General features: G+C 42.6%; 1 protein-coding gene across 9 annotated transcripts in view; it reads left to right on the top strand.

Annotated features, from left to right (window-relative positions):
- Positions 1-24,222, top strand: part of DGKG (diacylglycerol kinase gamma) — a 219,974-nt gene that overhangs the window by 27,826 nt on the left and 167,926 nt on the right. For 8 of the 9 annotated variants that reach the window (XM_019669018.1, XM_019669047.1, XM_019669027.1 and 5 more), the window contains exon 2: positions 15,283-15,597. In XM_019669018.1, coding sequence (XP_019524563.1) covers positions 15,531-15,597 — 67 coding nt within the window. In that variant the 5' untranslated portion in view covers positions 15,283-15,530. Of the gene's footprint in view, positions 1-15,282; positions 15,598-19,766; positions 19,831-24,222 lie in introns of all 9 variants that reach the window. The other variant, XM_019669083.1, reaches the window with a different exon arrangement.

Here is a 24,222-nt window from a genome sequence, read left to right as displayed (position 1 = left end):
GTTCTGCTGCTCAGAGCTGGCATCCCAAGTCAACTCTTAACCAACCCGCCACTTGGCCGGCCCAATTCATATAAATTTCTTAAGACAGGCTGGCATGTTGTAAAGGTTAGCTATTATTAATGAGTGTTTTTCTAACTGGGCCCTACATACCTCTGGGGTGGAGAGGACCATCCAGGGCCATATTGTCTGAGGACTGAATGAGATATAAGTGGTCCTGCATGCTGATGTCCATGGTGCTGAATCATTGTTGCATGATTGGCCATTAGGACTTGTTAGCTCTATGGAATTGGTGGAGGAAGAGGCACATGACTGCCCAGAACCTTCCACAAATTAAATTCTGGGCTTCTGGATTGAGCCAGAAAAATCAGCCCTGAGGCAGTTTTCAATCATTCCTAGGTCTAAAACCAGCACAGATACCAGAGGGAGTATGGGCTTTGAGTGGGAGACATGGGATTGAATGATGGCTCAACTGCCTGCAAAGAGTTGGATCCTAGGTATTTTGGCATAATGATACCTACCTTGAAAGAATATTTTGAGAATTATATTAATGAAGAATAGGTAGTAGACTCTTAAGTAAATGGTAGCTATTATTTATATTGTTATGGAAAGCAGGAAGTGGAGGAAGGGAAAGGAAAGGAGGCTTAGAGAATGAAAGATCAGGGGGTGTCAGAGGAGAGAGGGGGGAGGGAGAATGGAGTAGAGAATGCTCATGGGCTAGCTCACCACAAGTCCCTCCTGGTCCAAAGAAACTTACTAACCTTAATGTGATTTCACACACTGTTCCAAACTTGAATGTTTTGGTTTTGTCGTGGTTATTGTATACATGCACACACGTGCATGCGTGCATGCACGCGCGCGCACACACACACACACAAGCACACACCACATTTCTGTAACCGCAATACCTGGTACATTTACAATGCTGTCTTTTTCCACACTACCCAAGTCCCATACCATGTCTTGTGGTGTTTCTTTCCTGACAATTCTGTTTCTGACATAGAGATGAGCTGCAGCATGAATAGAACTATCATTTTCTCACCTCAGATTTTTCTGTTTGTTTGTTTTTGTCCCTTTACTCTACAGTATGAAACTCCCATTATCTGTTCTGTTCCCTCCTGACATTATATACAGAGGGTGCCAAAAAAAATACACACTTTAAGAAAGGAAAAAACTGTATTAAAATTGTAGTACTCAATATATACCGATAACAAAAGATGAATACAAGTCATGTGGATACACATTTTTGGCATCCCCGGTATTTGGCACGACATGTCACAGGAGGAGTATGAAACATAGATCCAGATTGTAAAAAAGGGAAAATTCTGCAGGGAATATAAGTCATAACATGAGAATTTCAGGAACTAGGCAGGGTGACAGACAATCATGGGCATGTGGTTTCCCCGTAATGTTTCCTTGCCTCAGGAAACTGCAGCTGATGTGGGGAGATTAGAACCTGCCTGCCTCAGGGCCCCCTTAAGGGGAAGGAATAGCTCCAGGCATTCCAAGCTTCTCTTCTTAGTCTTGCCCCTTACATTAATGTAAAGCAGTGTTTACAAAATACTGGCATGGTCAGAATCTCCAGGGCTCCTTAAAAGAGATTGCTGAGCCACCCTGAATTTCTGTAGGTCTGGGGTAGGTTCCAAGAATTTGCTATTCTTACGTGTTCCCTGGTGATGGCAATACTGCCAGTGTGATGACCACACTTTAAGAATAACTGATAGAAATTTTACTTGCTATGACTCTCATAAACATTCTACAAGTAATTCTTATAACAGCCCTGTGAAACATGTGCTATTATTATTCCCAGTTAGAGATGAAGAACAACTTGTTTAATGTCTCATAATTATAAGTGGTAGAGCCAAGATTTGAATTCTGGTCTCTTAATTCCAATGCCAGACTTGTGCTTGATGTTTTGGGCAGAAGATTCTCTGACACTGGAGATGAGTCATTTGCCCCAGTAAGTAATTTCGTGAAGGAGGCTTCCTCTCACAGTCCTTTCCCAGCATCAGCTTTGGAATCCAGAATCAGACATTGGTGTTGCAATTTACAACCCGGCTTCTTTAGCATCCCTACTGTAGCAACGTGGAGTGAGAAAGCCAAGTGAACATTCTCCCACGTTTTGAGAACAGTTAGAGGTGGCCCCAGGGCGAGAGCAAATTTTGTTTTAAGTTGCCTATGTTACTTCACACTTACTATTTTGCATTCCATTCTATGTTTATGTTTAATATAATGTAGGCTTTCTTTCCCCCCTCAAATAATATTGGTTTTCCAGGATTTTTTTCTCTGGCCTCCAATTTACCTTCCGGTTTGAGATTGAGGGTTTAGGTTCTCCAGGGTTGTCTTATTGGTATAGGTATCATTACCTAGCACAGGTTCTGGCCCTGACATACTCAATACTTATTCGTCCAGAGACGTTATGGTGAAAGGAAAGACAACAAGCTTTGGAACTAAACAGACTTGGGTTTGAATACCAGTTTTGTCTCTTACTGGTGGGTGAACCTGGGAAAATTACTCTGGGGCTGTTTTTACAGCTGTAAAATGGACATTAAAAAAATGCCTTCTTCACAGGGTTTGGTGACTATTACAGAGGAAGTGTGCAAAGCACCAGATGTGTTATAGTCTATAAATGGAGGTTGCTGTTCTGGCTTTTTATTATAATAGTTTGTTTAATGGGTGAATAAATAAATGAATGAATGATCCACACTCAAGCTGTGATGCCCCTGAGCTGTTAACACTCTCCAGCTTGACACTGCCTGCCTGTGCCAAAGACAGCCCACTCAGGTAGCAGGTTTCAGCTTCTCCCAGGAGCCTGCACGCCTCTGCTAGGTACCAGCCCTCCCATCCCCACTGTCCCCTCCCCACCCTCGGCCACACACACACACACACACACACACACACACACACACACATACACGCATGCACGCACACACGCATGCACGCGCACACACACCTGAGCAGCTCTGTTCAGCCTGACACATTTACAGCTCTCCCCAAGCGGGGATTCTCATGTTTGCTCTGAGGGCACTGATGGAATGCGAAGTCCTCAAAGGCAAGTCCTCTCTGAATTCCTATGGGCAACACATAATTCCAAGACTTTTATTTTTATGTTTGTATTAGGACTATATGCTGGAAATTTACTAAGTGAGTTATTAGGAATTACTCATATTTGCTATTCGTAAACTCAAATTAGCTCATTACTAAGTTCCCCAGGGCTCTAATTCGGTTATCTGTGAAGTCAAGCTGCCTCTAAATGCCCAGCAACTACTGCCTCAGCATTTAGTCAGATGGTTAGAATCTTGTGACCTGCAGGAAAGTCAGGTTGTTATCATTGCCAAGTCAGACTTGTTTTGAGTTGGTTGTGGTGTTCAACTACTGCTCTTCTTGCTTTTCAATTAGAAATTGTAGTTCATTTAACTTCATCATTATCATATTAGTTTGTGGAGGATATTTGGTTAACCCAACAGCATACAATGCTACATATTTGCAGCAAAGGTATTTTAGGTCTTTAATTTTCCAATTACTAGATTTTAAGACATGAACAAATTGTGGTTAAAGAATGAATCATGCATATTCTCTGGATAAACAGATATATACATAATCTGACCCCAAACGTGCTTATATGGTTGTTTTGGTTATTTATGACTGCATAACTAACTACCCCAAAACTCAGTGGCTCAATAATCATTTTATTATTCCACATGATTCTGTGCATCAAGAAATCAGGCATGGCTCAGCAGGGACAGCTGATCTCTGCTCAGTACCATGTCTGCTAAGGTTGTAAAATCCAAAAGGGTTCCATGTCCAACACCACAGCTAGGATGGCTTCAATGACGGAGTGCTAGCTGGAATGGCTTGATTGGGATCTTACAGTGGGGCTTCAGTTCTCATCATCAGCTAGGTTGCTCAGTTCTCCTCCAAGTAATGTTAAGCCTCCCTCTGTCCCTGTGGTCTCTCTGGGATGTCCCCAGCAAGGTGGCTGAACTTCTTCTGCCTGGCAGTTTGGTGCTCCCAAGAACACAAAAGGGGAAGCTGCTGGGTCTTCTTAAGGCTTAGGCTTGACATCGGCACAGGGTCACTTCTATTGCATTCTGTTGGTTAAAGCAAGTCACAGGCACAGTCCAGACTTAGGGAGAAGGGACTAAAAAGGGCATGCATATCAGAAGGCTTGGTTTCTGGGGGACCGCCAGTATAACAAACTACCGCAATAGTGACAATTCATTGATGAATTCAAGCAACTTAAATAATTCCCAACATATTATCAGATTAAACATAAAAAGTGACCATTATGTTTATAGATTATAGTTGATAGGTACGAGGTGTGATCAAAAACTATGGTGAATGTTTAAATTTTTAAAAATTTATTACAGTAAAAGACACATTGCCATTAGTCCCCCTCAAAATAATTACTGGGATAATGTGTTCAAAGTGATGGGGAGTATTTTGAGGGGGATTAATGGTAATGTGCCTTTTACTGTAATAAATTATTAAAAATTTAAACATTCACCATGGTTTTTTATCATACTTCCTAATTATCTTAATAAAATGTGTGCACTGAGTCATATTTTTTTATTATAAAATAAGTGACTCATAAATGATGTTATCAACAATTTTATGCCAACTTGTATCTTTTGTTCCTCTCCAATTATTTGTTACCACCCCGTTCTTTTTCTAGTGGGACATGCAAACAAGGGTGGCAGGATCGTCTGCTCCATGCAGATGGCCTCAGTCAAAAAAGGTTGAGAGCCACCATTCTCGTGGTCAAGAAATGAGCCCTTAGAAATCTTATAGCGGCTACAGCTACAAAGCAGGCAGGACACCGCTTCTACCCTGAAGGAGCTCAGAGTCTCACAAGGAAGAGCTGGCAAGCACACTGCAGTATGGTTAATGCCATCTTGGAGAAAAGCCCAAGGAGCTATGAGAGAACATAGAAGATATGCCCCGTCCAGTCCAAGTATTTAAAGGGAGCGTCTTAGAGTAGGTGACACTGGAACTGCACTCCAAAGGCTGCATAGGAGTGACAGTTGAAGAAGGTTCAGCCAGAGCAAAAGCCCAGAGATGGGGCAGTCATCCAGATAGGACTCCTTACAAGTCTGGAAAGAGAGGGGGCATTTTATCTTTGTAGCTTTTAGCCATTCTTCCCAAATAAAAAATATACTCATTATGGGTTTGTTTTAAATCATCAGATGCATACAAATAAGCTCCCCCAATCTGATGCCATATTCATGAATTAATGTTTTTATGAGAGCGAAAAGGAAATGAAGAGGTGTTTGTTCCTGGGTAAATTGGCTGTGGCTGATTCATTCAAATGAATAGAGAGACCTGAGGAGCAATTCAATACCCATTGAATTTGCCGTCTTCCTTCTGACATGAGATTTCCATGCTGACGTCTGTTCAAAACAAATAGAGTTTGATCCAGTATATGAAATTACAGAGCTAGAAACTGCTATTCCCACCCCCTCAGTTTATAGACAAGGAAACTGAGGCCTGGGAAGCTGAAGCTACTGCTGAGAGTGGAATAGCTAGAGTCATAAAACACTCTTTTTGCCTCCAAACTTGACAATATCCAATCTGAATGTTATTTAGAAAACCCTATTACATTTTTTTTTCTGTCAGGAAAGATGTTCAATAAGAAGACTGTTCATATTGTAAAGAGCACCCAAGATGGGAGCAATGAAGCAGGCTGCTGAAAAGGGAAGTGCTGGGTGATGTCAGCAGGAGCAAGTCCTCTTGTATGGTAGCTGTCATTTCTATCAAAAGGCAGAAAACCACAGGCGGCCATCATGTGGGAGCATGGTCTGCAGTTACCATCTGGAGAGTCAGACAGCCTTTCAAGCCCCTAACTTTTCTGGATGGAAATCAATAGTGGTGCAGCTCCACCCACCAGGAAGCCAAGCACTGAGCTATAATGGAACAATAGTGATAATAACACGAATATTTGTTGAGTTATTGCAGCATACACCTGTTACCTTGTTACTCATCCTCAGCTCCTTCAGGAATCTTTTTCCATGTCCCTGGCCCTGCTTCAGACACATTAGATGACCCCATACTTCCCTGTGCATATCTGTACCACTGCTCTTACCAGCCTGTATGTTTGTTATCAGTCAGGCATCAGAATAGAGAAATATAGAGGATCTAGATGTTCTATGGGAACACAGCTGGGAGAACAGCTTAGTTTGCTCAAAGAGTTTAAAAAAAAAGCTATAGAAAAGAAGTGAAAGCAGGCATAAGAATCGTGGTTTGCTATGGGAAGTAAGGAGTGAAGGACATTCCAGGTAGATTAAAGGCATGGTGTGTTTGTCAGTCCACTAACTAATGTTTGTGAGGTCCTACCATGTGCCAGGCACATTGCCAAGTGCTAAGAGTAGACAGGTTAATTTAGCTAGAATGTGAAACGTGGGGCAGGAGATAATTAAGGTGAGGATGGGGAGGTGAGTTATACCATGGGTAAAGAATCTTCTAGGGCCGGCTGAGTGGCTCAGTTGGTTAAGAGCTCGCTCAAAGGTTTGAGCTCTGAGCAACAGCGGTTCGAGTCCGGCCTGAGCTGAGTTGCCGCTGAGCTGCCAACAGGTAGCAGGATGGCTCAGCTAAAAAAAAAAAAAGAATCTTCTGGAACTAGCTAAAGAGCCTGCTCTTTATCCTGGAGGCCAAGAGAGGCCTCTGAAGGATTTAAGCGAGTAAGTCTTGGAGTCAGATTTGGTTCTAAATGAAGAATATCTCTATGAATAGATACAGAGTGATTCATAGGGTACATGGTTAAGTGAAAAAAAAAGATGTATGAAAGACAATCCATAATGTGTAAGAGAAAGAAAGTAAATAAGAAAATATCCATGTATCTGCTCACTGGTACAAAAATAAACACAGAAAAGATAAACTAGAAACTATAAGGAGTGAGTGGGAATGTATGCAAAGGAGGGAGCTGGGAACAGAGTAAAAGGAATGGGGGAAAGAAAAGAAATGGGGAAAAGTATACCTTTTTATAAAGTTCTGACTTTTGGAATCATACTAAAAAAGAATCAATAAGAATGGAGGAAAAAACCCTAAGTGAAATGCAAACAGAAATGAATAGGAGTGGGAAAAAACTAACCTAAATAATTTTTGAAAACAGTATTTTGAGGGTATGTTTTTTGCTGATGACTAAAGAATTATAAATAAATCTTATAAATCTTCAGCTCTATTTTGTTTTTCACAGTGATGTGGCTAGCAGTTCTGAAACAACTTTTTGTCTGTTTCAGGATTGAGCAAATAAGTATTCTGTAGATAATGAAAACAAAGTTTTTTGGAGAAGGGAGTTTAAAAATATGGAACAAGAGGGGCCGGCCGAGTGGTGCGATGGTTAAGAACTCGCTTGGGATGCCAGAGGGCCCCGGTTCGGATCCCACATATGAGGGCCAGTGACACTGCCCTCCACAGCTAAGATGCTGAACAACAGCTCAACTTGGAGCTGGGCTGCTGTGAGTCGCCGGCGACGGCGTAGGCTGCAGCCCCTGTGGCAGTGGGTTGCCATGGGCTACCATGTGTGGCCAGCAGCCGCAGTGAGCGGCCGTCCAGAAGCCAGCGACTGATGTGCCTCGCCCAGGAAGAGCGCAATGATGGTGCCAACTTGGGCCAGTGAAGCAACGTCCTCCACAACTAGACTGAAGAACAAAACGACAGCAACTTGTCTGTTCCCCTTCCCCCAATTCCCCAGCACTGTTCCCATCCCCTCAATTCCCCAGTAAAAAAATCTTTAAAAAAAAAATATGGAACAAGAGGAAGGCTAAAATTGACCCAGTAGTGTTAGAATGTATTTGGAGGTATGAGTATGAACTTAGGGTATTTCTTAGGGTAGATAAATAGATGATAGAGACAGACAGATAGACAGCCAGAGAGAGATTAGATGTGTGTGTATACATGCATATATTTCCTAGCTCTGTTCCTGATAGGATCTAGAAGCAATGATACCCCAGTATCAATGAGAACAACTAGTGCTCAAACCTTGGTTTCAATTGCCATTCTCCAGTCAAAGGAATCAGGGCTTTGGGGAAATGACTGACTTCAGGACTAGGACTGAGGAAGTACAAGATAAGCCTGAAACATGTTGTAGTACCAGAAAATAAAGATAGGCTCAAAGAATGATGATGGGACTATTTCTAAAGAACAAAGAACCATTTTGAATGAGCTTTCATTGACCAAAGTTGGGACAATTCGATAATCAAAACAAATAATGATAGTCATGGATTATAACACATTTAATAAAATAAGAATCCATTAATTTAAGTAAATATATATTATATCTAAATGCAATATCCATTTATACTTACCTAAATATTGTTTGTATGTTTTAGATATTTATTTATGCTATATGTAGTATAAATAGCAAAAATATATATAAACTGATAAAAAGAAATAAAGGAAAAAGGAAAGCTCATCCTTATAGTAGAATCCCAACTAATAAATATAGAAGGAATGATAGAATTAGAAATTCACTATCACAATAATAATTAATCCCAGCAAGAATCTTCAGTGGATGGTGAAACTAGTAGGTCAAAGTTTGATGAGTAATTAGAAAATCACAACCTGGAGCAAGATAAGACCACGTTTAGAAATCTATGGCACATTCCAACTTCTGTCAGGTGGATATTAAAGTCATACTGCTGTGTTGTATTTGCAATAGCATGATAATAACTATTTATGGGGTGCCACTCTACGATAGGCATTGAGCTAAATAAGTAGGATTTGGGGTTGGGTTTTTTGCATGTATTAGCTCACTTAACCCTAACACTAACTCAGTGGGATTTTTATTAGTATTTCCATTTTTGAGATGATAAAACCAAGGTTCAAGAGCTGAAAAACTTGTCTAAAGTCAAATAGTGAGTAAGAGGCAGAGCCATGATTGAGTCCCCCACCTTCTGATTTCAAGTTCCATGGTGCCCTATCATGCACTGTGTCTGTGGGTCCTCTCAGAGCTCTACACTTCTGAATGTATGCAGAGCGATATGATCAGAGAGACATTCTTTAAAAAAATTTTTTTTATTAAAATATAGATGACTTACAATATTATATTAGTTTCAGGGGTACACAATAATTATTCGATATTTATATACCTAAAGAAGTGATCACCATGATAAGTCCAGCAATCATCTGACACCGTGCCATGCTATCACAATATTATTGACTATATTCCCTATGCTGTACATTACATCCATGACTTATTTGTTTTATACCTGGAAATTGGGACCTCTTATTCCCCTTTATCTTTTCCCTCCTTTTTAATTTTTCGATTACAGCTAAAATTCAATATAATTTTATATTAATTTCAGGTGTACAGCATAATAGTTAGACATTTATATGACTTAAGAAGTGATCCCCCTGACTAGTCTAGTACCCACCTGGGACTATATAGTTATTATTATATTATTGACTATATTCCCTATGCTTTATTTTACAGCCCCATGACTATTTTATAACTACCAATTGGTACTTCTTAATGCTTTCACCTTTTCCACCCTGCCCCCCAAACCACCTCCCATCTATCACCTCAATAAATCTAGTAATCATTTGACATCATACATACTCATATAGTTATTACAGTATCATTGACTATATTCCTTTTCTATACCCTTCATCCCCATGACTACTTTGTAATAACCAATTTGTACTTCTTAATCCCTTCCCCCCTTTCACCCTCCCATCTGGCAACCATCAAAATGTTCTCTGTATCTATGAGTTTGTTTCTGTTTTGTTTGTTTATTTATCTTGTTCTTTAGATTCCATATATAAGCGAAATCATATTGCATCTGTGTTTCTCTGTCTGACATACATCACTCAGCACAATACTCTACAGGTCCATCCATGATGCCGCAGATGGCAAGAACACACTTTCTTCCCTGGCCAAGCAATATTCCATTGTACGAGTATATATGTACCACCTTCTCTTTATCCATTCTTCCATCAACGGACACCCAGGCTGCCTCTACACCTTGGCCTTTATAAATAATGCTGCAATGAACATTTGGATGCACATGTCCCATTGAAGCAGCATTTTGGGTTTCTTTGGATAAATACACTGAAGTGGAATTACTGGGTCCTTCTTTGTCTCTTGTTATAGCCCTGTTTAAAAGTCTATTTTGTCTGGTATAAGTATTACTATCCCAGATTTTTTGTTTGTTTCCATTTTCATGAAATATCTTTTCTCCACCCCTTTACTCTCAGTCTGTTTGTGTCTTTTGATCTGAAGTGAGTCTCTTGTAGGCAGCATATGTAAGGGGTTTGTTTTCTTATTCATTTGGCCACTCTATCTTTTGATTGGAAGATTTAATCCATTTACATTGAAAGTAATTGTTGATAGATATGTAGTTATTGCTATTTTACTATTCATAGTTTTGAGTGTGTGTGTGTGTGTGTGTGTGTGTGTGTGTGTGTGTGTGTGTGTGTCTTAAAGAAATCCCTCTAACAGTCCTTGTTATTCTGGTTTGGTGTTGATGAACTCCTTTAGCTTTTTGTTGTCTGGGAAGCTCTTTATCTGTTTTTTTATTCTAAATGATAGCTTTGCTGGGTAATCCTGGTTTTAGGTCCTTGCTTTTCATCACATAGAATACTTTGTGCCAATCCCTTCTGACCTGCAAAGTTTCTGTTGACAAATCAGCTGACAGTCTTATGTGAGCTCTTTTATGGGTAACTCACTGCTTTTCTCTTTTAAGATTTTCTCTTTCTCTTTAACCTTTGGCATTTTAATTATGATGTCTTGGTGTGGGCCTCTTAGGGTTCATCTTGTTTGGGACTCTCTGCACTTTCTGGGCTTGTATGTCTATTTCCTTCACCAGGTTAGGGAAGTTTTCTGTAATTATTTCTTTCAATAGGCTTTCAATTTTTGCTTTCTCTCTCTTCTTCTTCTGATACCCTGATGATGCACATGTTGGTATACTTGATGTTGACTCAGAGGCCCCTTAAACTATCCTCATTTTTTTTAATTCTTTTTGTTTGTTTGTTTTGCTGTTCTGTTTGGGTATTTTTTGCTACCTTATCTTCCAAATTGTTTATTCAATCCTCTGCTTCATCTAATATATTGTTGATTCCCTCTAATGTACTCTTCATTTCAGTTATTGCATTCTTTATTTCTGACTGGTTCTTTTTTATGTTATCTATCTTTATTTTTATGTTTTCTATCTCTTTCTTAAAGTTCTCCCTGAGTTCATTGAGCATCCTTATAACCAGAGTTTTATTTACCAGTTACCAGTTACCAGTTACCAGAACTCTGCATCTGGTAGATTGCTTTTCTTCATTTTGTTTGATTCTTTTTCTGGAGCTTTGTTTTGTTCTTTTGTTTGGGACATGTTTTGTTGTCTCTCCTTTTTGGCTGCCTCCCTGTGTTAATTTCTATCTATTAAGTAAGGCTGCTATGTCTCCTGGGTTTCATAGCATGGCCTTATATAGTAGGTGTGCTGTGGGTCTCAGTGACGCAGGCTTCCGTGTCACCTGAGCCGGGTATTCCAGGTGTGTCCCTTGTGTGGGTTGTGTGTGCCCTACTGTTGTAGTTGAGCCTTGGTTACTGTTGGCACATCAATAGTAGGAACTAACCCTTGGGCCAATTGGTTGTGATCTTGACTACAGTGGAGGAGGTATTGTGCTGGGGCGGACCCTACAGAGCAGGACTCGCTTTAGCAGGGCTCTAGTGCCTGCCCAGTGTGCCCGTTGGGTGTGTCATCCCTGAAGGTGGTCAGGTGTTTCTCTGGCTGGGTTCAAAGCTGGCCTCTGGGCATGCCAGCCCCAGGGTCTCCTGGGAGGAGCCCCACAACAGGCCAAGTTCAGCTGCAGCTTATGCCCTGCTTGGGGCCCCCTGACACAAGCCGTGAAGCAATCTGTAGATGGCTGCCATCCATACGGGGCTTGGAGGTGCCTTGTAAATCCAAGCCATGAACCAAGGCTGACTATTGCTAGTGTTGAGCTTAGGGCTGCTCAGCCAGAGCTATGGGACATTGCTAAAGCCAGATGCTGCTTGTTAGGGTTTTGAGAACCTTTGAGAGATTTTAAGAAAGTCTGTAGCATGAGCCAAGGCAGGCCATTGTACAAAAAATTCCACTGGAAACAGTTTAGGTGGGCCCAAAAGTTGGGCGGGGCCAGGAATCAGGGCAAACCAATGGTGTTAGCCAGATTGATGGAGACTCAGATATGGTGACTACCTACATTCACACGCCAGGATGGGGGAGGGCTCAACAAAGAAACAATGGCTTCCTCCAACTCCTTTGTCCCAGAGAAAGCTGCCCCTCCAGCTCTCACCCTGAAGCCTAACAATTCAGTTCCTCCCCATATATCCCTGGTATCTTTTGAGCTGCTGCCCCATCGCTGGAGGTCAGAGCAAGTGAGTCCATCAGTGAGTAAATCTGTGTGCAGGTCCTTTAAGAGGAGCATCTGGGAGTCCAGTCACCCTCCGTCTCACTCAGCCACAATCTCTACTGGTTTTCACAGCCAGAATTTATGGGACTTTTCTCCCCGGCACTGAAACCCTGGGCTGGGGAACCTGGTTTGGGGCTCCTCTGAAGGGAACCCTCACAGCCAAGATATCCCTCCCAATTTTTAATGGTCAGACGTGGGTGTGGGACCAGCCTGTTCCACATCTCTGCCCCTCCTACCAGTCTCAAGGTGGTTTCTTCTGTATGTCCTTAGTTATAGGGCTTTGATTCAGCAAGACTTCAGGTGATTGTCAATGATGGTTGTGCTGCAGTTTAGTTATAATTTTGATGTGGTCACGAGAGGAGGTAAGCACAGTGTTTACCTATTCCACAATCTTGACTTGATCCCCAGAGAGGCATTCTTATCCAAAAGCATTGAGGGCTCCTTCTTTCTCCTTACTGTATCCACTAAACAACTTGCCTCATTTTATTCATCTAAAAATAGGGAAGGGAGTGCTTACTTTACGTGGTTCTCATGAGGACTAAATTATAATAGATATATGTAAAGCATACAGCACGTGGTTGTCATGAGGACTAAATTATAATAAATATATGTAAAGCATACAGCACAGTGTAAAGTAAGTGTCCAGCAGCAGTGGTAATACCAGTTGTAATGTTGAATTCCCCAGTATGATGGGAAATATTTTTAAAGTTCACCCTTTGGTTTTTGACTGAATTGACAATCAGAGGCCAGATCATAAAGACTTTGTGTATCATGAAAAGAAGATTCCATCTTATTCTATAGGCAATAGAAACCAGTAAAGAGTTTTACTACCAAGAGAAATATGATCTGGATGGCAATTTAGAATGGACCAAGGGGAGGAGAGCAAAACCCAAAGCAGGCGGAGCAGCAGGAGGCTGCTGTCAGAGACCAGGGGAGAGAAGAATGAGGGTCTGAGTTGATGAACTGGCTGGTGTGATGGAGAGGGGGGAACACACAATGGACAGTCACACTCTGGGACTAGTACTTGAGTTTGGCAAGAGAAAGGGGGAGATGCTCAGGGTAAGCCTCAGGCTCCTGGCTGAGTATTGGCTCCTCTCGGGGTACACCCAGAATGCAGAGGAGAGGCTGGCTGAGGGTATGGGAAGGTGCCAGTTTGGGGTAGTTTGGGACATATAAGGGAGTCACAGTGACAGTTGGATATTCAGATCTGGATTGAGGCGTGTGCTCAGGGCTGGAGCAGCATACGTGGCAGTCACTGAAGCTGTGGAAGTGGATAAGAGCCCTCAGAGGAGGGATGTAGACTGAGGAGAGGGCTCAGGGTAGGATTCTGGAAACACCAGTATTTAATGATGGCAAAAGGAGAGGCGGAAGGAGACTGAGGAAGAACACTCAGAAAGATAAGAGTCTTAAGAGGGTTGTCTTCCGCCATGGCAAAAGCTTCAGAGAGAGCAAATGAAGTAAGGGAGGCCTGCAAGGTGCCCACTGGATTTGACAATTAGTCACTGGGAACCTTGGCAACAGCAGGAGCCAAGGGGCAGCATCCAGTTGGCCAGTGGATTCAGGAGAGAGTTGGACTTTTTAAGGAGAGAAGCCAGAACGTGGATGTTCCCAGGGTTGCAGGCATCTCACTCCCTTGCCATGCAGTCCCACCTATTGCTGGAGATTCCTGATTGGTGGAAGGTCTTCCTTACAGAGCCCAAATCTCCAGCATTTTCCTTCAGCTCTCATTCAGCCTTCCAGGTCCACACCAACCAAGTCTATACGCTCCTCCAAAGAACCGTCCAAATCTGCCTCCTCCCCGGGTTGTCTCATCCAACCCCTCCCCCGCCCCGACACACACACACACACACACACACACACACACACCACCACCACCACCACCACCACCACCACCACCATTCCGTATGCTCCAGGCTCCCCAGACTTGCCTTAAACGCTGACTCACCACGATGGATCCTGTTTTATTGAAACTGGACTTGTTCTTTGGTAATATCGGTCTTTATTTCTCTTCTTATTAAGTTGATTGCTTCCCAACATTTTTTGTAACCTCAACCCAAAATGAGAAATACATTTTACATTATGTTCAGTATATACATGTATATATAACTGAAAGGAGATGCACTCTTATTTTCAACTTCATTCCATTCCATTGTATCCTATTCTATTTCGTGTTTTTAAGTGTTGGTATTGGTCCACCACATTAATTTTACAACCCACAGAACTGATTTAATGGTTGATGGTATGACTGACAGAGCCACTGTGTTAGGAGAGGCTCAAAGCAAAAGATGTTAAGTGTCCGAATCCATCCCCCTTTCCTCCCTCAGGACCCTCCACACTGGAGCCCACAGGCCTGCCCTCTAGTCACTTTTTTATGATTCTTACAAGAAAGAGAACTAACTGCTTCAGTCACTAACATGTTAGCCAGCCTTGGGGGTGGGGAAATGTATTTGAATGTACAGAGTGACTCATCAGGGGAAAGTAAGCAGCTCTAATGGTGGAATTTAGAAACCAGTAGAGAGAATGGCTCACCTTTCAAATCACCGACATGTCCCTGTGCTTACACATGAGGCATCAACAGCCTGAGGCATTTCATGCCTTGAGGATGCCCTGAGGTGCCTCTACTACCACCTCTCATGGAGACATTAAGAATTTCTCAGCCTTTAGGAGTATGGCCGCCTATTCATTACAGGTCACACAGCTCCACCCCAGTCAGACACCTGTCTGGAGTTGTGCTGGTCTGGTCTCTATGTCTCCTTCAGACTCCCCTGAGGAAACATCTCTCCCTTGAGACACACTGCCTTCTATAAATCTTCCACCAAAGAAAATTTGAGGATTTTTTTTTTTAATAATAAAAGATGACATCTGTGTTCTAACACTCTCTTCCACAATGTCTTTTCTACTTCTGCTCAGGAACAGCAAGGATTTCTGAATCGACCTTACCTACACAAAGAATGATGTTGCCTGAGGAATAGCAGAGGTCTTCTGTCATCTGCTGAAAGGTACCTGCTGCTACCATAGACACCTGGGGCCTCAAGAAGCCCCTTGGAGGGCTTGTCTATCACATCCCTGCAATGAGCCAGGCCCTGTGCTGGAGCACATCTTCACCCTGGTGAACGAAACTCCGCCTCTGGCCCCCAGGACACACACCCAGCTTAAAGATGAGTGAAGAACGCTGGGTCTCCCTTACCCCAGAAGAATTTGACCAACTCCAGAAGTATTCAGAATGTGAGTAAATGGATTGACCCCTCTGGGGTGGGCTTTCCTTTTGGCCGAGGAATTTATTTCTGGATTACAGAGCAGTACAATCACTGCAAAGCTACAGAGAATGAGGTCGGGCCTAACCACTTATATTGCCTCATAAACACAGAATTAGTGTCTTAAACATAAAAACACAATTAGCTTTACACTCCTTAAATGATATATGCTCAGCATAGGAATTTGGAATATCCAGGAGAAAAATATAAACAGTAGGTTAAAAATCACAGCTAAACTCTATGAGCATTTTGGAACCCTCCCCCCCTGTGCATATTGCGTTCCATGGCTGAGTTCCTGAATATACCCTTTTTTTCTAACCCTGCATTTTCCACCTAACCTAATATCATAAGTATTTTCTCAGGTCATTAAAACCTCTTTATAGCATAATTTTTGAAGGGCTACAGGCTGTATGGTTACATTGTTATTCAATCATTTGCTGTAATATACTCTTGTGTTTGGACTAAATGCCTTTTTTTAGTTGGGTACAGAATTTTAATGTCTGTCTCTTTCTTGACTCTGTTCTGGGAAAGCCTGGGCTTTGGAATGGGGCTCTTGCTTTCATGAGTTGGACCCAGGAATAATTTCAGTGCATCAACACATAGTGGTGGCGACACCACGTTCACATGCAGGCACACAGGTGTGCCCCCCACAGGCCACTCCTAATATTGACTAGTGACAGGAATTGCCCTGGGCTGTGGTAGAGCACCAACTGACCGCTGCGCTCTGTGTGACACAGTGACTGTCATGACTGTGCAGTGGCACCGACTTTTCGCAGAACCCTTTGTCTTACAGAGCTGCCACCCGCACTGCTGCTCCCACCCCTTTGTTCTAATCACCTCTCCCTTCACGTTAATTGTACTGGTGCTTTTGTAAATCACTAGGCCTGTAGCATGTTAACCTCCATAGAGATCTAGCCCAGGTTGCCCTACGAATGCTTTTTTGTTAGCCTGTCCTCCTGCCGCAAGGCAGGCAGCCCTTCCAGCACTGGTCTGGGAGTCAGGAAATCAGGCCCAGTGCCAGCCTGGGCTCGTGCCTTCTGTGATTTGACAGATTTTAACGCCCCAGAGCCTCAGCATCCTCTTTACAAAGTGAGAGGTTTATGATCTCTCCCTGTGGTTTCCCCCCAAGACCTAACACCCCATGACTCTGTGAGTTCCCCAAAGTCAACAGGAGCCCCGAGGCTACTGGTCAGTCTCTGTTCTAGTACCCTGGAGCTGGTGGCCTCTTGTCTGACCTCCGTGGGTTTAGAGAAATTCGGTAATGTACTGACAAGGGGCAGGGAATCGCCCTCCAGGGTAAACTCCATTTAATTCAGCCTGCTCTGCAGGTCAGCTAGGCACCAGGCCCTGTCAGGAGTGAAACGGAAGCACAAAGGGAAGGCTTGCCCTTGAGGAATCAGAATCTTGTTAGGGAGTCAGAAATGTGCTTGCGACAGCAGCGGAGAACAGGTTTAAGGCAGCAGGCGGACAGCTCTGGCACAGCGGGCTGAACTGGGCGCATAAACCGAAGGGAATTTAAAGCTGGGGAAATAGATGTGAGAAAGTGTATTAGTTTGCTAACCTACTGTGACAAAGTACCACAACCTGCGTGGCTTAGAACATGTCTCACAGTTTTGGAGGCTAGAAGTCCAAAATCAAGGTAACGGCAGGGTTAGTTCCTGCTGAGGGCTGTGAGAGAGGACCTGCTCCAGGCCTGCCCCCTTGGCTGTTTCCCCGCTTTGTCCCTTCACATGGCGTTTCCCTCTGAAGGTATTTCAGTGTTCAAATTTATGTTTTTCTATGGACACAGTCATGTTGGATTGACCCATGCTACTCTAGCATGACCTTGTCTTAACTGATTACATCTGCAATGATACTGTTTCCAAATAAGATCTGAGGAACTGGGGGTTAGAACTTCAATTTAACCCTTAACAGAGGATTAAGCTGGGTGAACTCTATGAGGGAAAGAAGTTTTAAATGTGACTAGTAGATGGTGGGGCGAGGGGTAAAAATAATGGAAACAATGGTAGAGGGGCACAGCGGGTGGGGGTAGGTGTGGAGTGGGAGGGAGAACTTCTGGGCTAGATGGAGAGAAGGAGCAGGTGGGTGGGGAGGAGGACAGGAGGAATGGGGATAGCAGGAGGTCTTGGGCCCTGCATGTCAAGGCGTGGCCTTTGGACTAAGGTGGCAAGATTTAGAGCCACGAAGCTGGTGGCTATGTGCAGGGTGGCCTGGATGAGGAAGCTGCCAGGTATCAGGCAGAACCTTGTGTATGAAATCTAGTCTGAGCTGAGGAACAGAGCTAACAAAGACAGTGAATGTGGCAATGAACAAATGCTTAATTGTGAGAAATTGCGGTGGAAATATCATCAAAACTTATGGAACAAAAGGGAGCCAGCAAAGATACCGCAAAGCCTGTGAATCTGTGGCAAATGGCACCATTAGGATGCAGGGCTGATGGGGACCGTTTGAGAATGTTGATTTTGAGATGGTGATGACTTATGCATGCATATGTGCCAGGCTCCAGGGAATCAGCAATGAGTGAGAGATGATCCTGCCCTAAAGGGCTCACAGCCCAGTGGGGAAAAACAGACAGGACTCGAACAACGATGTTCAGTATGACAGGTGCTAAGGAGCGGGGCGCATGAAGGACGAGACCTAGTCCAGGCTAGCGGGAGACTTCCTAATGCAGGTGTTGTTTCCAGACCCCAGAAACACTAACTAGTAGGAAGGAGGAGGAGGTGGGCATTCCAGGCAGAGAACATGGCTTGGGCAAGACAAGGTGGTGAGAAAGTCATCAACGTAGCTTCTGAGAACTGCAAGCCATTCCCAGTCTGGGATCCTAGAGCTCATGGGGTGGGGGGGGGGGCAGATCAGGGCATGAAGTGGAAAGGTAAGCAGGACCCAATCCTGGGGGATGCTGCTTTCTGAGTGGGATGTCCTCTGGGCCCTGGAAGGGTAGGTGGTGGGGCGTGGGCGGGAATGAGGCATTAGGCTACAGCTTTGATTCGGGAATCTTTGCGTGGAGACAGCAAGGAAAGAAAAAAATAAGAATGAAGGCACTTCAGAGAGCGAGAATGTGAGGAGAGGAGCGAGAGGATGAAGAGTGGGACTTAGTGCATGCCTACAGGTCAGAGAAGGAAAAGGAAAAGACACAGAGAGAAGAGCTAGCAAGACAACTAGGGAACAATGAGCACCAGGCTGAGGCAGCTAAGGGATGGAGGAGTCCACAGGTGACAGAGCCATCCAAGAGGCAGAAACAGGTGAAAAGTAACCGAAGCATGTGGTAGGAAATGAGCCCCTTGTGGTTTGGATCTCAGCTTTTCCTTCTCTGCCCCTTCGTCATTTTGTCCTTGTCCTAGCACTGGATGAGGTGCTCTGGCATCATTGTTCTAATAGGAGAGGAAAAAGAGATACAATTCTTAGAAAATGATTAATCCTCAGAGGAAACCCTGAAAAAGGCACTTGTACCAATTTTAGACACATTCTGGTATTGAGTCAGATTGCGTTGCCATAGCAACTGCTCTTCCATAACCACATAAACAGGAGCTTTACAATAGTGGAATAACTGAAATGTACAGCCTGAGAATTGATAACTTTCCCTAGAGAGGTTACCTGGTAAGAGAGGCCAAGAATTTCAAGGTAAGATGCTCTTGGTGTACTCTGTTTCTATAGCATAAGCCCTGTACTTTCTCTGGTGGCCTTCTATTGCCAGAGAAACCATGTTAAAACTGCCCTTGGAGACATATGTGTTTAATATATATGTGTGTGTGTGTGTGTGTGTGTGTACACACACATGTACATGTATATAACATTTATAGTTGACAGTAAGCTTAATGTGAATCAATAGTGTAAAATACTTCTCAAGAAAGATAATGTGATATTGAGAAACGTTTTGTTATGAAATAGAAACAAGTGTAAAAATTTTGAAAAATTGAAAGATGAAACTTAAAGCTACCCATAATCATATCTCCCAGTGATAACCACTACTAGTGTGTTTGTGTAGAAATACAAATATTAAAATAGATGTATATATCAGGCTATTTGCATACTGTTTTCTTCACCCTAAGAATATGTTTCAGTTATCTATTGCTGCATTAAAACAACTTCAAAACTTGGTGGGCTAAAGCAACCATTTGTGTTTTTTCCACGATTCTGTAGCTCAGGAATCTGGACATAGCAGAGCAGAAATGTAGTCCTTGCTGCACAACTTTTGGAGCTTCAGGTAGGGTGCCTCACATTCAGCCTGGCTTATTCACTCACATGCTGGTGCCTCAGTGGTCCTCAGTGGCTCCATGAGGCATCTTTCAGCAAGCGCTTTCTCATCTCCCAGGACCACGCTATGTTGGCCTCTTTCCAACAGGGTAGCCTTGACTTCTTACATGTAGCCCGGGGCTCCATGAGCATTAAAACAGCAGCTGCCAGGCCTTTTAAACACCTGGGCTCAGAGGTTCTAGAATGGAATTATCTCCACATTCTGTGGGCCAAAGCAATCCCAGGCCTGGCCCAGATTCAGTGGGATGAAGGAGTGGACTCCACATCCCATGGGAGAGGACTCACACAGGGCCGGGGGAAGATTGATGACAGCCATCTTTGGATACTACCCAGCATACCATATATTGTGTGTCCCCGTATCATTCAGTAATTTTCAGAAGCATGGTTTTTAGTGGTTGCAGAGATTTCTTTAGAATACGTAATTATTTTATTTAATCAAAACACTGATTGTGATCTTAGGATGTGTTAATAGACTCACAGTGTCTAGTAAAGCCAACTGATATCCACATTCTCTCCTACTTTAATCAGACCTCTCTAGAGAACTGAATTTATCTGAGCACCACAGTTTGCCATGGATATGGACAAACCAGAACTTGTTTGAGAAGTGCCACCGACTTGGTGAGGGGCCTCACAGCCTGAAATGGCTGAAAATACAATGCATATTTACTGCAGAAGGGAAGACTCGGGGAAAGGCGAGGGAAAGTTGGTTGTATTAAAATAGCTACAGTGCTATTGTGGGGAGGAGGTGTTAAGCTAATTTTGAATGGTTTCAAAAAGTAGCCCTAGGGCTAATGAAAGGAAATCATTGGAAGAAAGACTTTAAAATAAGAAGTACATTAATTCCTAATTGTCAAACCTGCCCAAGGTGAAACAGAATAGGCTTAAAAGCAACTGAGTTACCTTTCCCTAGAATTCACTGCTGGGGCAGATTTGGCTGAAACACTGTAGGAGAGATTAGAGCATCAGATGTCCAGTTGATTAAATAACCTTCATTAGCCCTTCAAATACTTAGTTTCTATGTTTAAACAGGTTTCTGTTCAATCTCAGAGGGCATGACCGTGTGGAGATTGCTTCTACTAACCCTCCCCTTAACAGCTTCGAACAGATATAATTGGCTTTATCGTCCTAACCCTGATATTTTGAGGGGAGATTTTTTTTCCAGTTTTTTTCATGATTTATCAAAAACAAAAACGATCAGCTTATTCAGAAAAAAAAAATGATAAAGCATCAATTTTGACTTTTAATTCTCTAAGAAATTAAACCCAAAATTTCCTGTATTAGCTAGTGATTGCTTGACTTTTTAAAGCTGAGAGAGATCTTAGCTACCATCAAATGCAACTCCTATCCATTTTACAAATGAGAACATGAGTCCAGAAGAGCCCAAGGTGACACAAAAGGTCAGTGGCAAAATAAGAATTAGAAGCAAAGTTCTCAATTCCAGATTAGATTCAATTGACTTCAGTTTAGTTGCAACAAATTAAACAAAAAGTACCCATTGGAGCTCAACCCTCAACAATACATATATATATATATATATTATATATATATATATATTATATTATATATAATATATATATTATATAATATATATTCATAATAGAGCAAAATTTTAAAACACATTTGAAGAAAATGAATTAGTAAATTGCATTATTCAGAAATATATTTCATTAGAATCAGATCAAGGCAAAGCTTCTGACTTTAAGGTGTATGTAATTTACAGCTCACAATTCAAACCTGTCATTATTAATATGGGAGTCAGATAAAATGTTTAGGGCTGATTTGTAGAACAGTGTAAGGCTCTAAGTAAGCTTCCCTGAAATTTTGCTGTTTATAGTGGCCTGTAGTGTGAGAGTTCATCCAATGTTCATGGAGTCCTGGGCCCATAAAGAGTCACGTCTACTTGCTTCCACCTTGGAAGGGATAACCAGTTATTTCTCGCCCACTTCTCTTTCAGCACAAGTGGCTTTCTTTCATTAGTGATGACTAGGACTCTGCCCACAAGCAGTCACAGAATCTATGGATAGGGAGAGACTTCTGGGGAACAGTGGCTCTCAAATTTGAATGTGCATATGAATCTCCTGGAGATCTTGTTAAAATGCAGATTCTGAATGAGTAGGTCTGGAGTAGTTCTGAAGCTCTGTGTTTCTAACAAGCTCCCAGACAATGCTGATGCTGCTGGTCCAGAGACCACACTTTTAGTTGCAAGAAGGTCTGAGTTGTCTGATTCATTCCTCCACCTTGACTTGGAATATGATTGATGAGGCCAAATTATTTGGAGAAAGAGTGGGAAATTTCGCTAACAATACAAATTTTTAAAAAAAAAATTTTTTTTATTGGGGAACAGACATGGAAATTGGTTACACGTTGCTTTCATGCTACAATGGCATAGTTGACTCTTTTAGGGAAGCTGCAGCTCACAGTGGCCCATGCGGGGATCGAATCAGCAACCTTGGTATTATCAGCACCACGCTCTAACCAACTGAGCTAACCAGTCACACCTAACAATACAAATTTTACTTACACAAATAAGCCATACCAGTCATTCTGATCATGTAGGATGAATCAGAAAATCTTATTATCCTAAAGAGGGTTTTCTTATATCAGCCAAAATTCCCTCTGCTTCAATAGGAAGTCTTTTTTTTCTCTCTTATTCCATATGTAATTCTGTGGCAGAGCTACCACTCCCAGAAGTTCCCCCAAGTTGTTAGCTTGGTGGGCCTCAGTGATCCTCAGCCTTGGTGACACATTGGAAATACTTGGGAAGCTTTGAACACTTCCAGTGCCTCCACCCCCCCACCCCCCGTCTTGNCCCCTCTTCACACACACACACACAGCACCCTTGGACCATTTAATCCTAATCTGTAGGCATCAGACCCAGGTAACAGTAGTGTTTAAAGCTCCCCAGGCGATTCCAACATGCAACCAAGGTTGACAGCACCCATCTACCTTTTCACCCTATGCCCCTACGAATATAAGACAAACATAACAAGCCTAATCCCCTTTTTAGCCCTTATTTATTTCATAAATCTTTATTGAACATTGATTTTATGCCAGGCAACAGGCTACATGCTGGGGATAAACCGTGAACAGGAAAAGAATTGTAACTGGGAGAATGTGTCAATGCTTATGAAGTTGGAGCTTCTTACACATGCTCCTCGCATTGCATTCTGGGACCTATTCCTCCTGGCTAAAAAGGCGGGCCTTTTGATGCAGTGCTCCTGGTCCTGGCATCTCTGTTGTGACATTATCCTTCATCTTTCCAAGACACTTGGAAAACCCATTCTTGCTTTTGTGCATCTCACTGTGTTCTTGACTTCCTGGAGTACTTAGAAAACATATATACCCCAGCCTTCATCAGAAAAAGGAAAAATCTAGGTTGTTTTTTTTCCCTCATGTACAACTTTTCTTCCCCCTCTCTCTGTATCTTTTCCTCCATGGGTAGAGTCATTTAGGGTCTTCTCAATCTGTGGAATATGTTTCTCTACCCTCATTATCATGTTTGTTTGCTTGTTCGTTTGTTTATTTGTTTCTATGTTGTGACAGGCAAGCCTTGCTAGTCAGCCACAGTTATACAGGAATGTTGCTGAAGGCCCACTCATCACAAGTGAGGTCCATGGACCTGCATAATTGATGTCACCAAGGATCTGATTTGAAATGCAGAATTGCAGCCCTAACCCAGACCTACTGAATCAGAATCTGCATTTAAACCTGATCCCCAGGCAATGCATAGGCATGTTACAGTGTGAAATGCTTTTAGGAAACTTTGAGGAGCGTTATCATGCATCTTAGAATTTCACTCTCACCTATTGGTTTTCAGATCCACTTTTGAAAATGTTGATTTATAGTTATTTCAAAGTTTAACGATTTAACTGGGGCTCAAATACTCAGTGTTCTTAACTAGACGATGGTCCGTAAACTTTGGGTTCTAGTTCAGGCAGCCCAACTGATGTTCTGATGTAAACACTGAAGCTCTTAATTTGACTGCTTGTTCTGACAGAGGGCATCCCTGTCCCACACAAATATGGCAGCACAGGTGCCTGTGAGTAGGGTGAAATTTTCTCCTTAAAAGGGCTTTGAATTTGCTCAAACACTAGGAACAAGTGCTTGGTTAAGGTCCCAGAATTCTTGGCACATAAAGTACAAAGAGACAATTTTAGATCGAAACTTCCTTGAATAATTGTTACCACTATTGACCTTGATGACAGAGAAGAGCCTTCTAAACACTTGATTTGTCATAATACTGCTCCCTGATGGTCCTGCCAGCGTGGGCTCATGTGAAACATTTCACTACCTTGCCAAGCAGCTGAAATAGCTGACCTGTTGGGTGGAGTTCTTTAGTGTC

Source organism: Hipposideros armiger, unplaced genomic scaffold (genome assembly GCF_001890085.2).
Source record: "Hipposideros armiger isolate ML-2016 unplaced genomic scaffold, ASM189008v1 scaffold_14, whole genome shotgun sequence".
In the NCBI taxonomy this organism is placed as follows: Eukaryota; Metazoa; Chordata; class Mammalia; order Chiroptera; family Hipposideridae; genus Hipposideros; species Hipposideros armiger.
The sequence above is the reverse complement of the archived record's forward strand: the minus strand, read 5'-3'. Positions and strand labels throughout refer to the sequence as shown.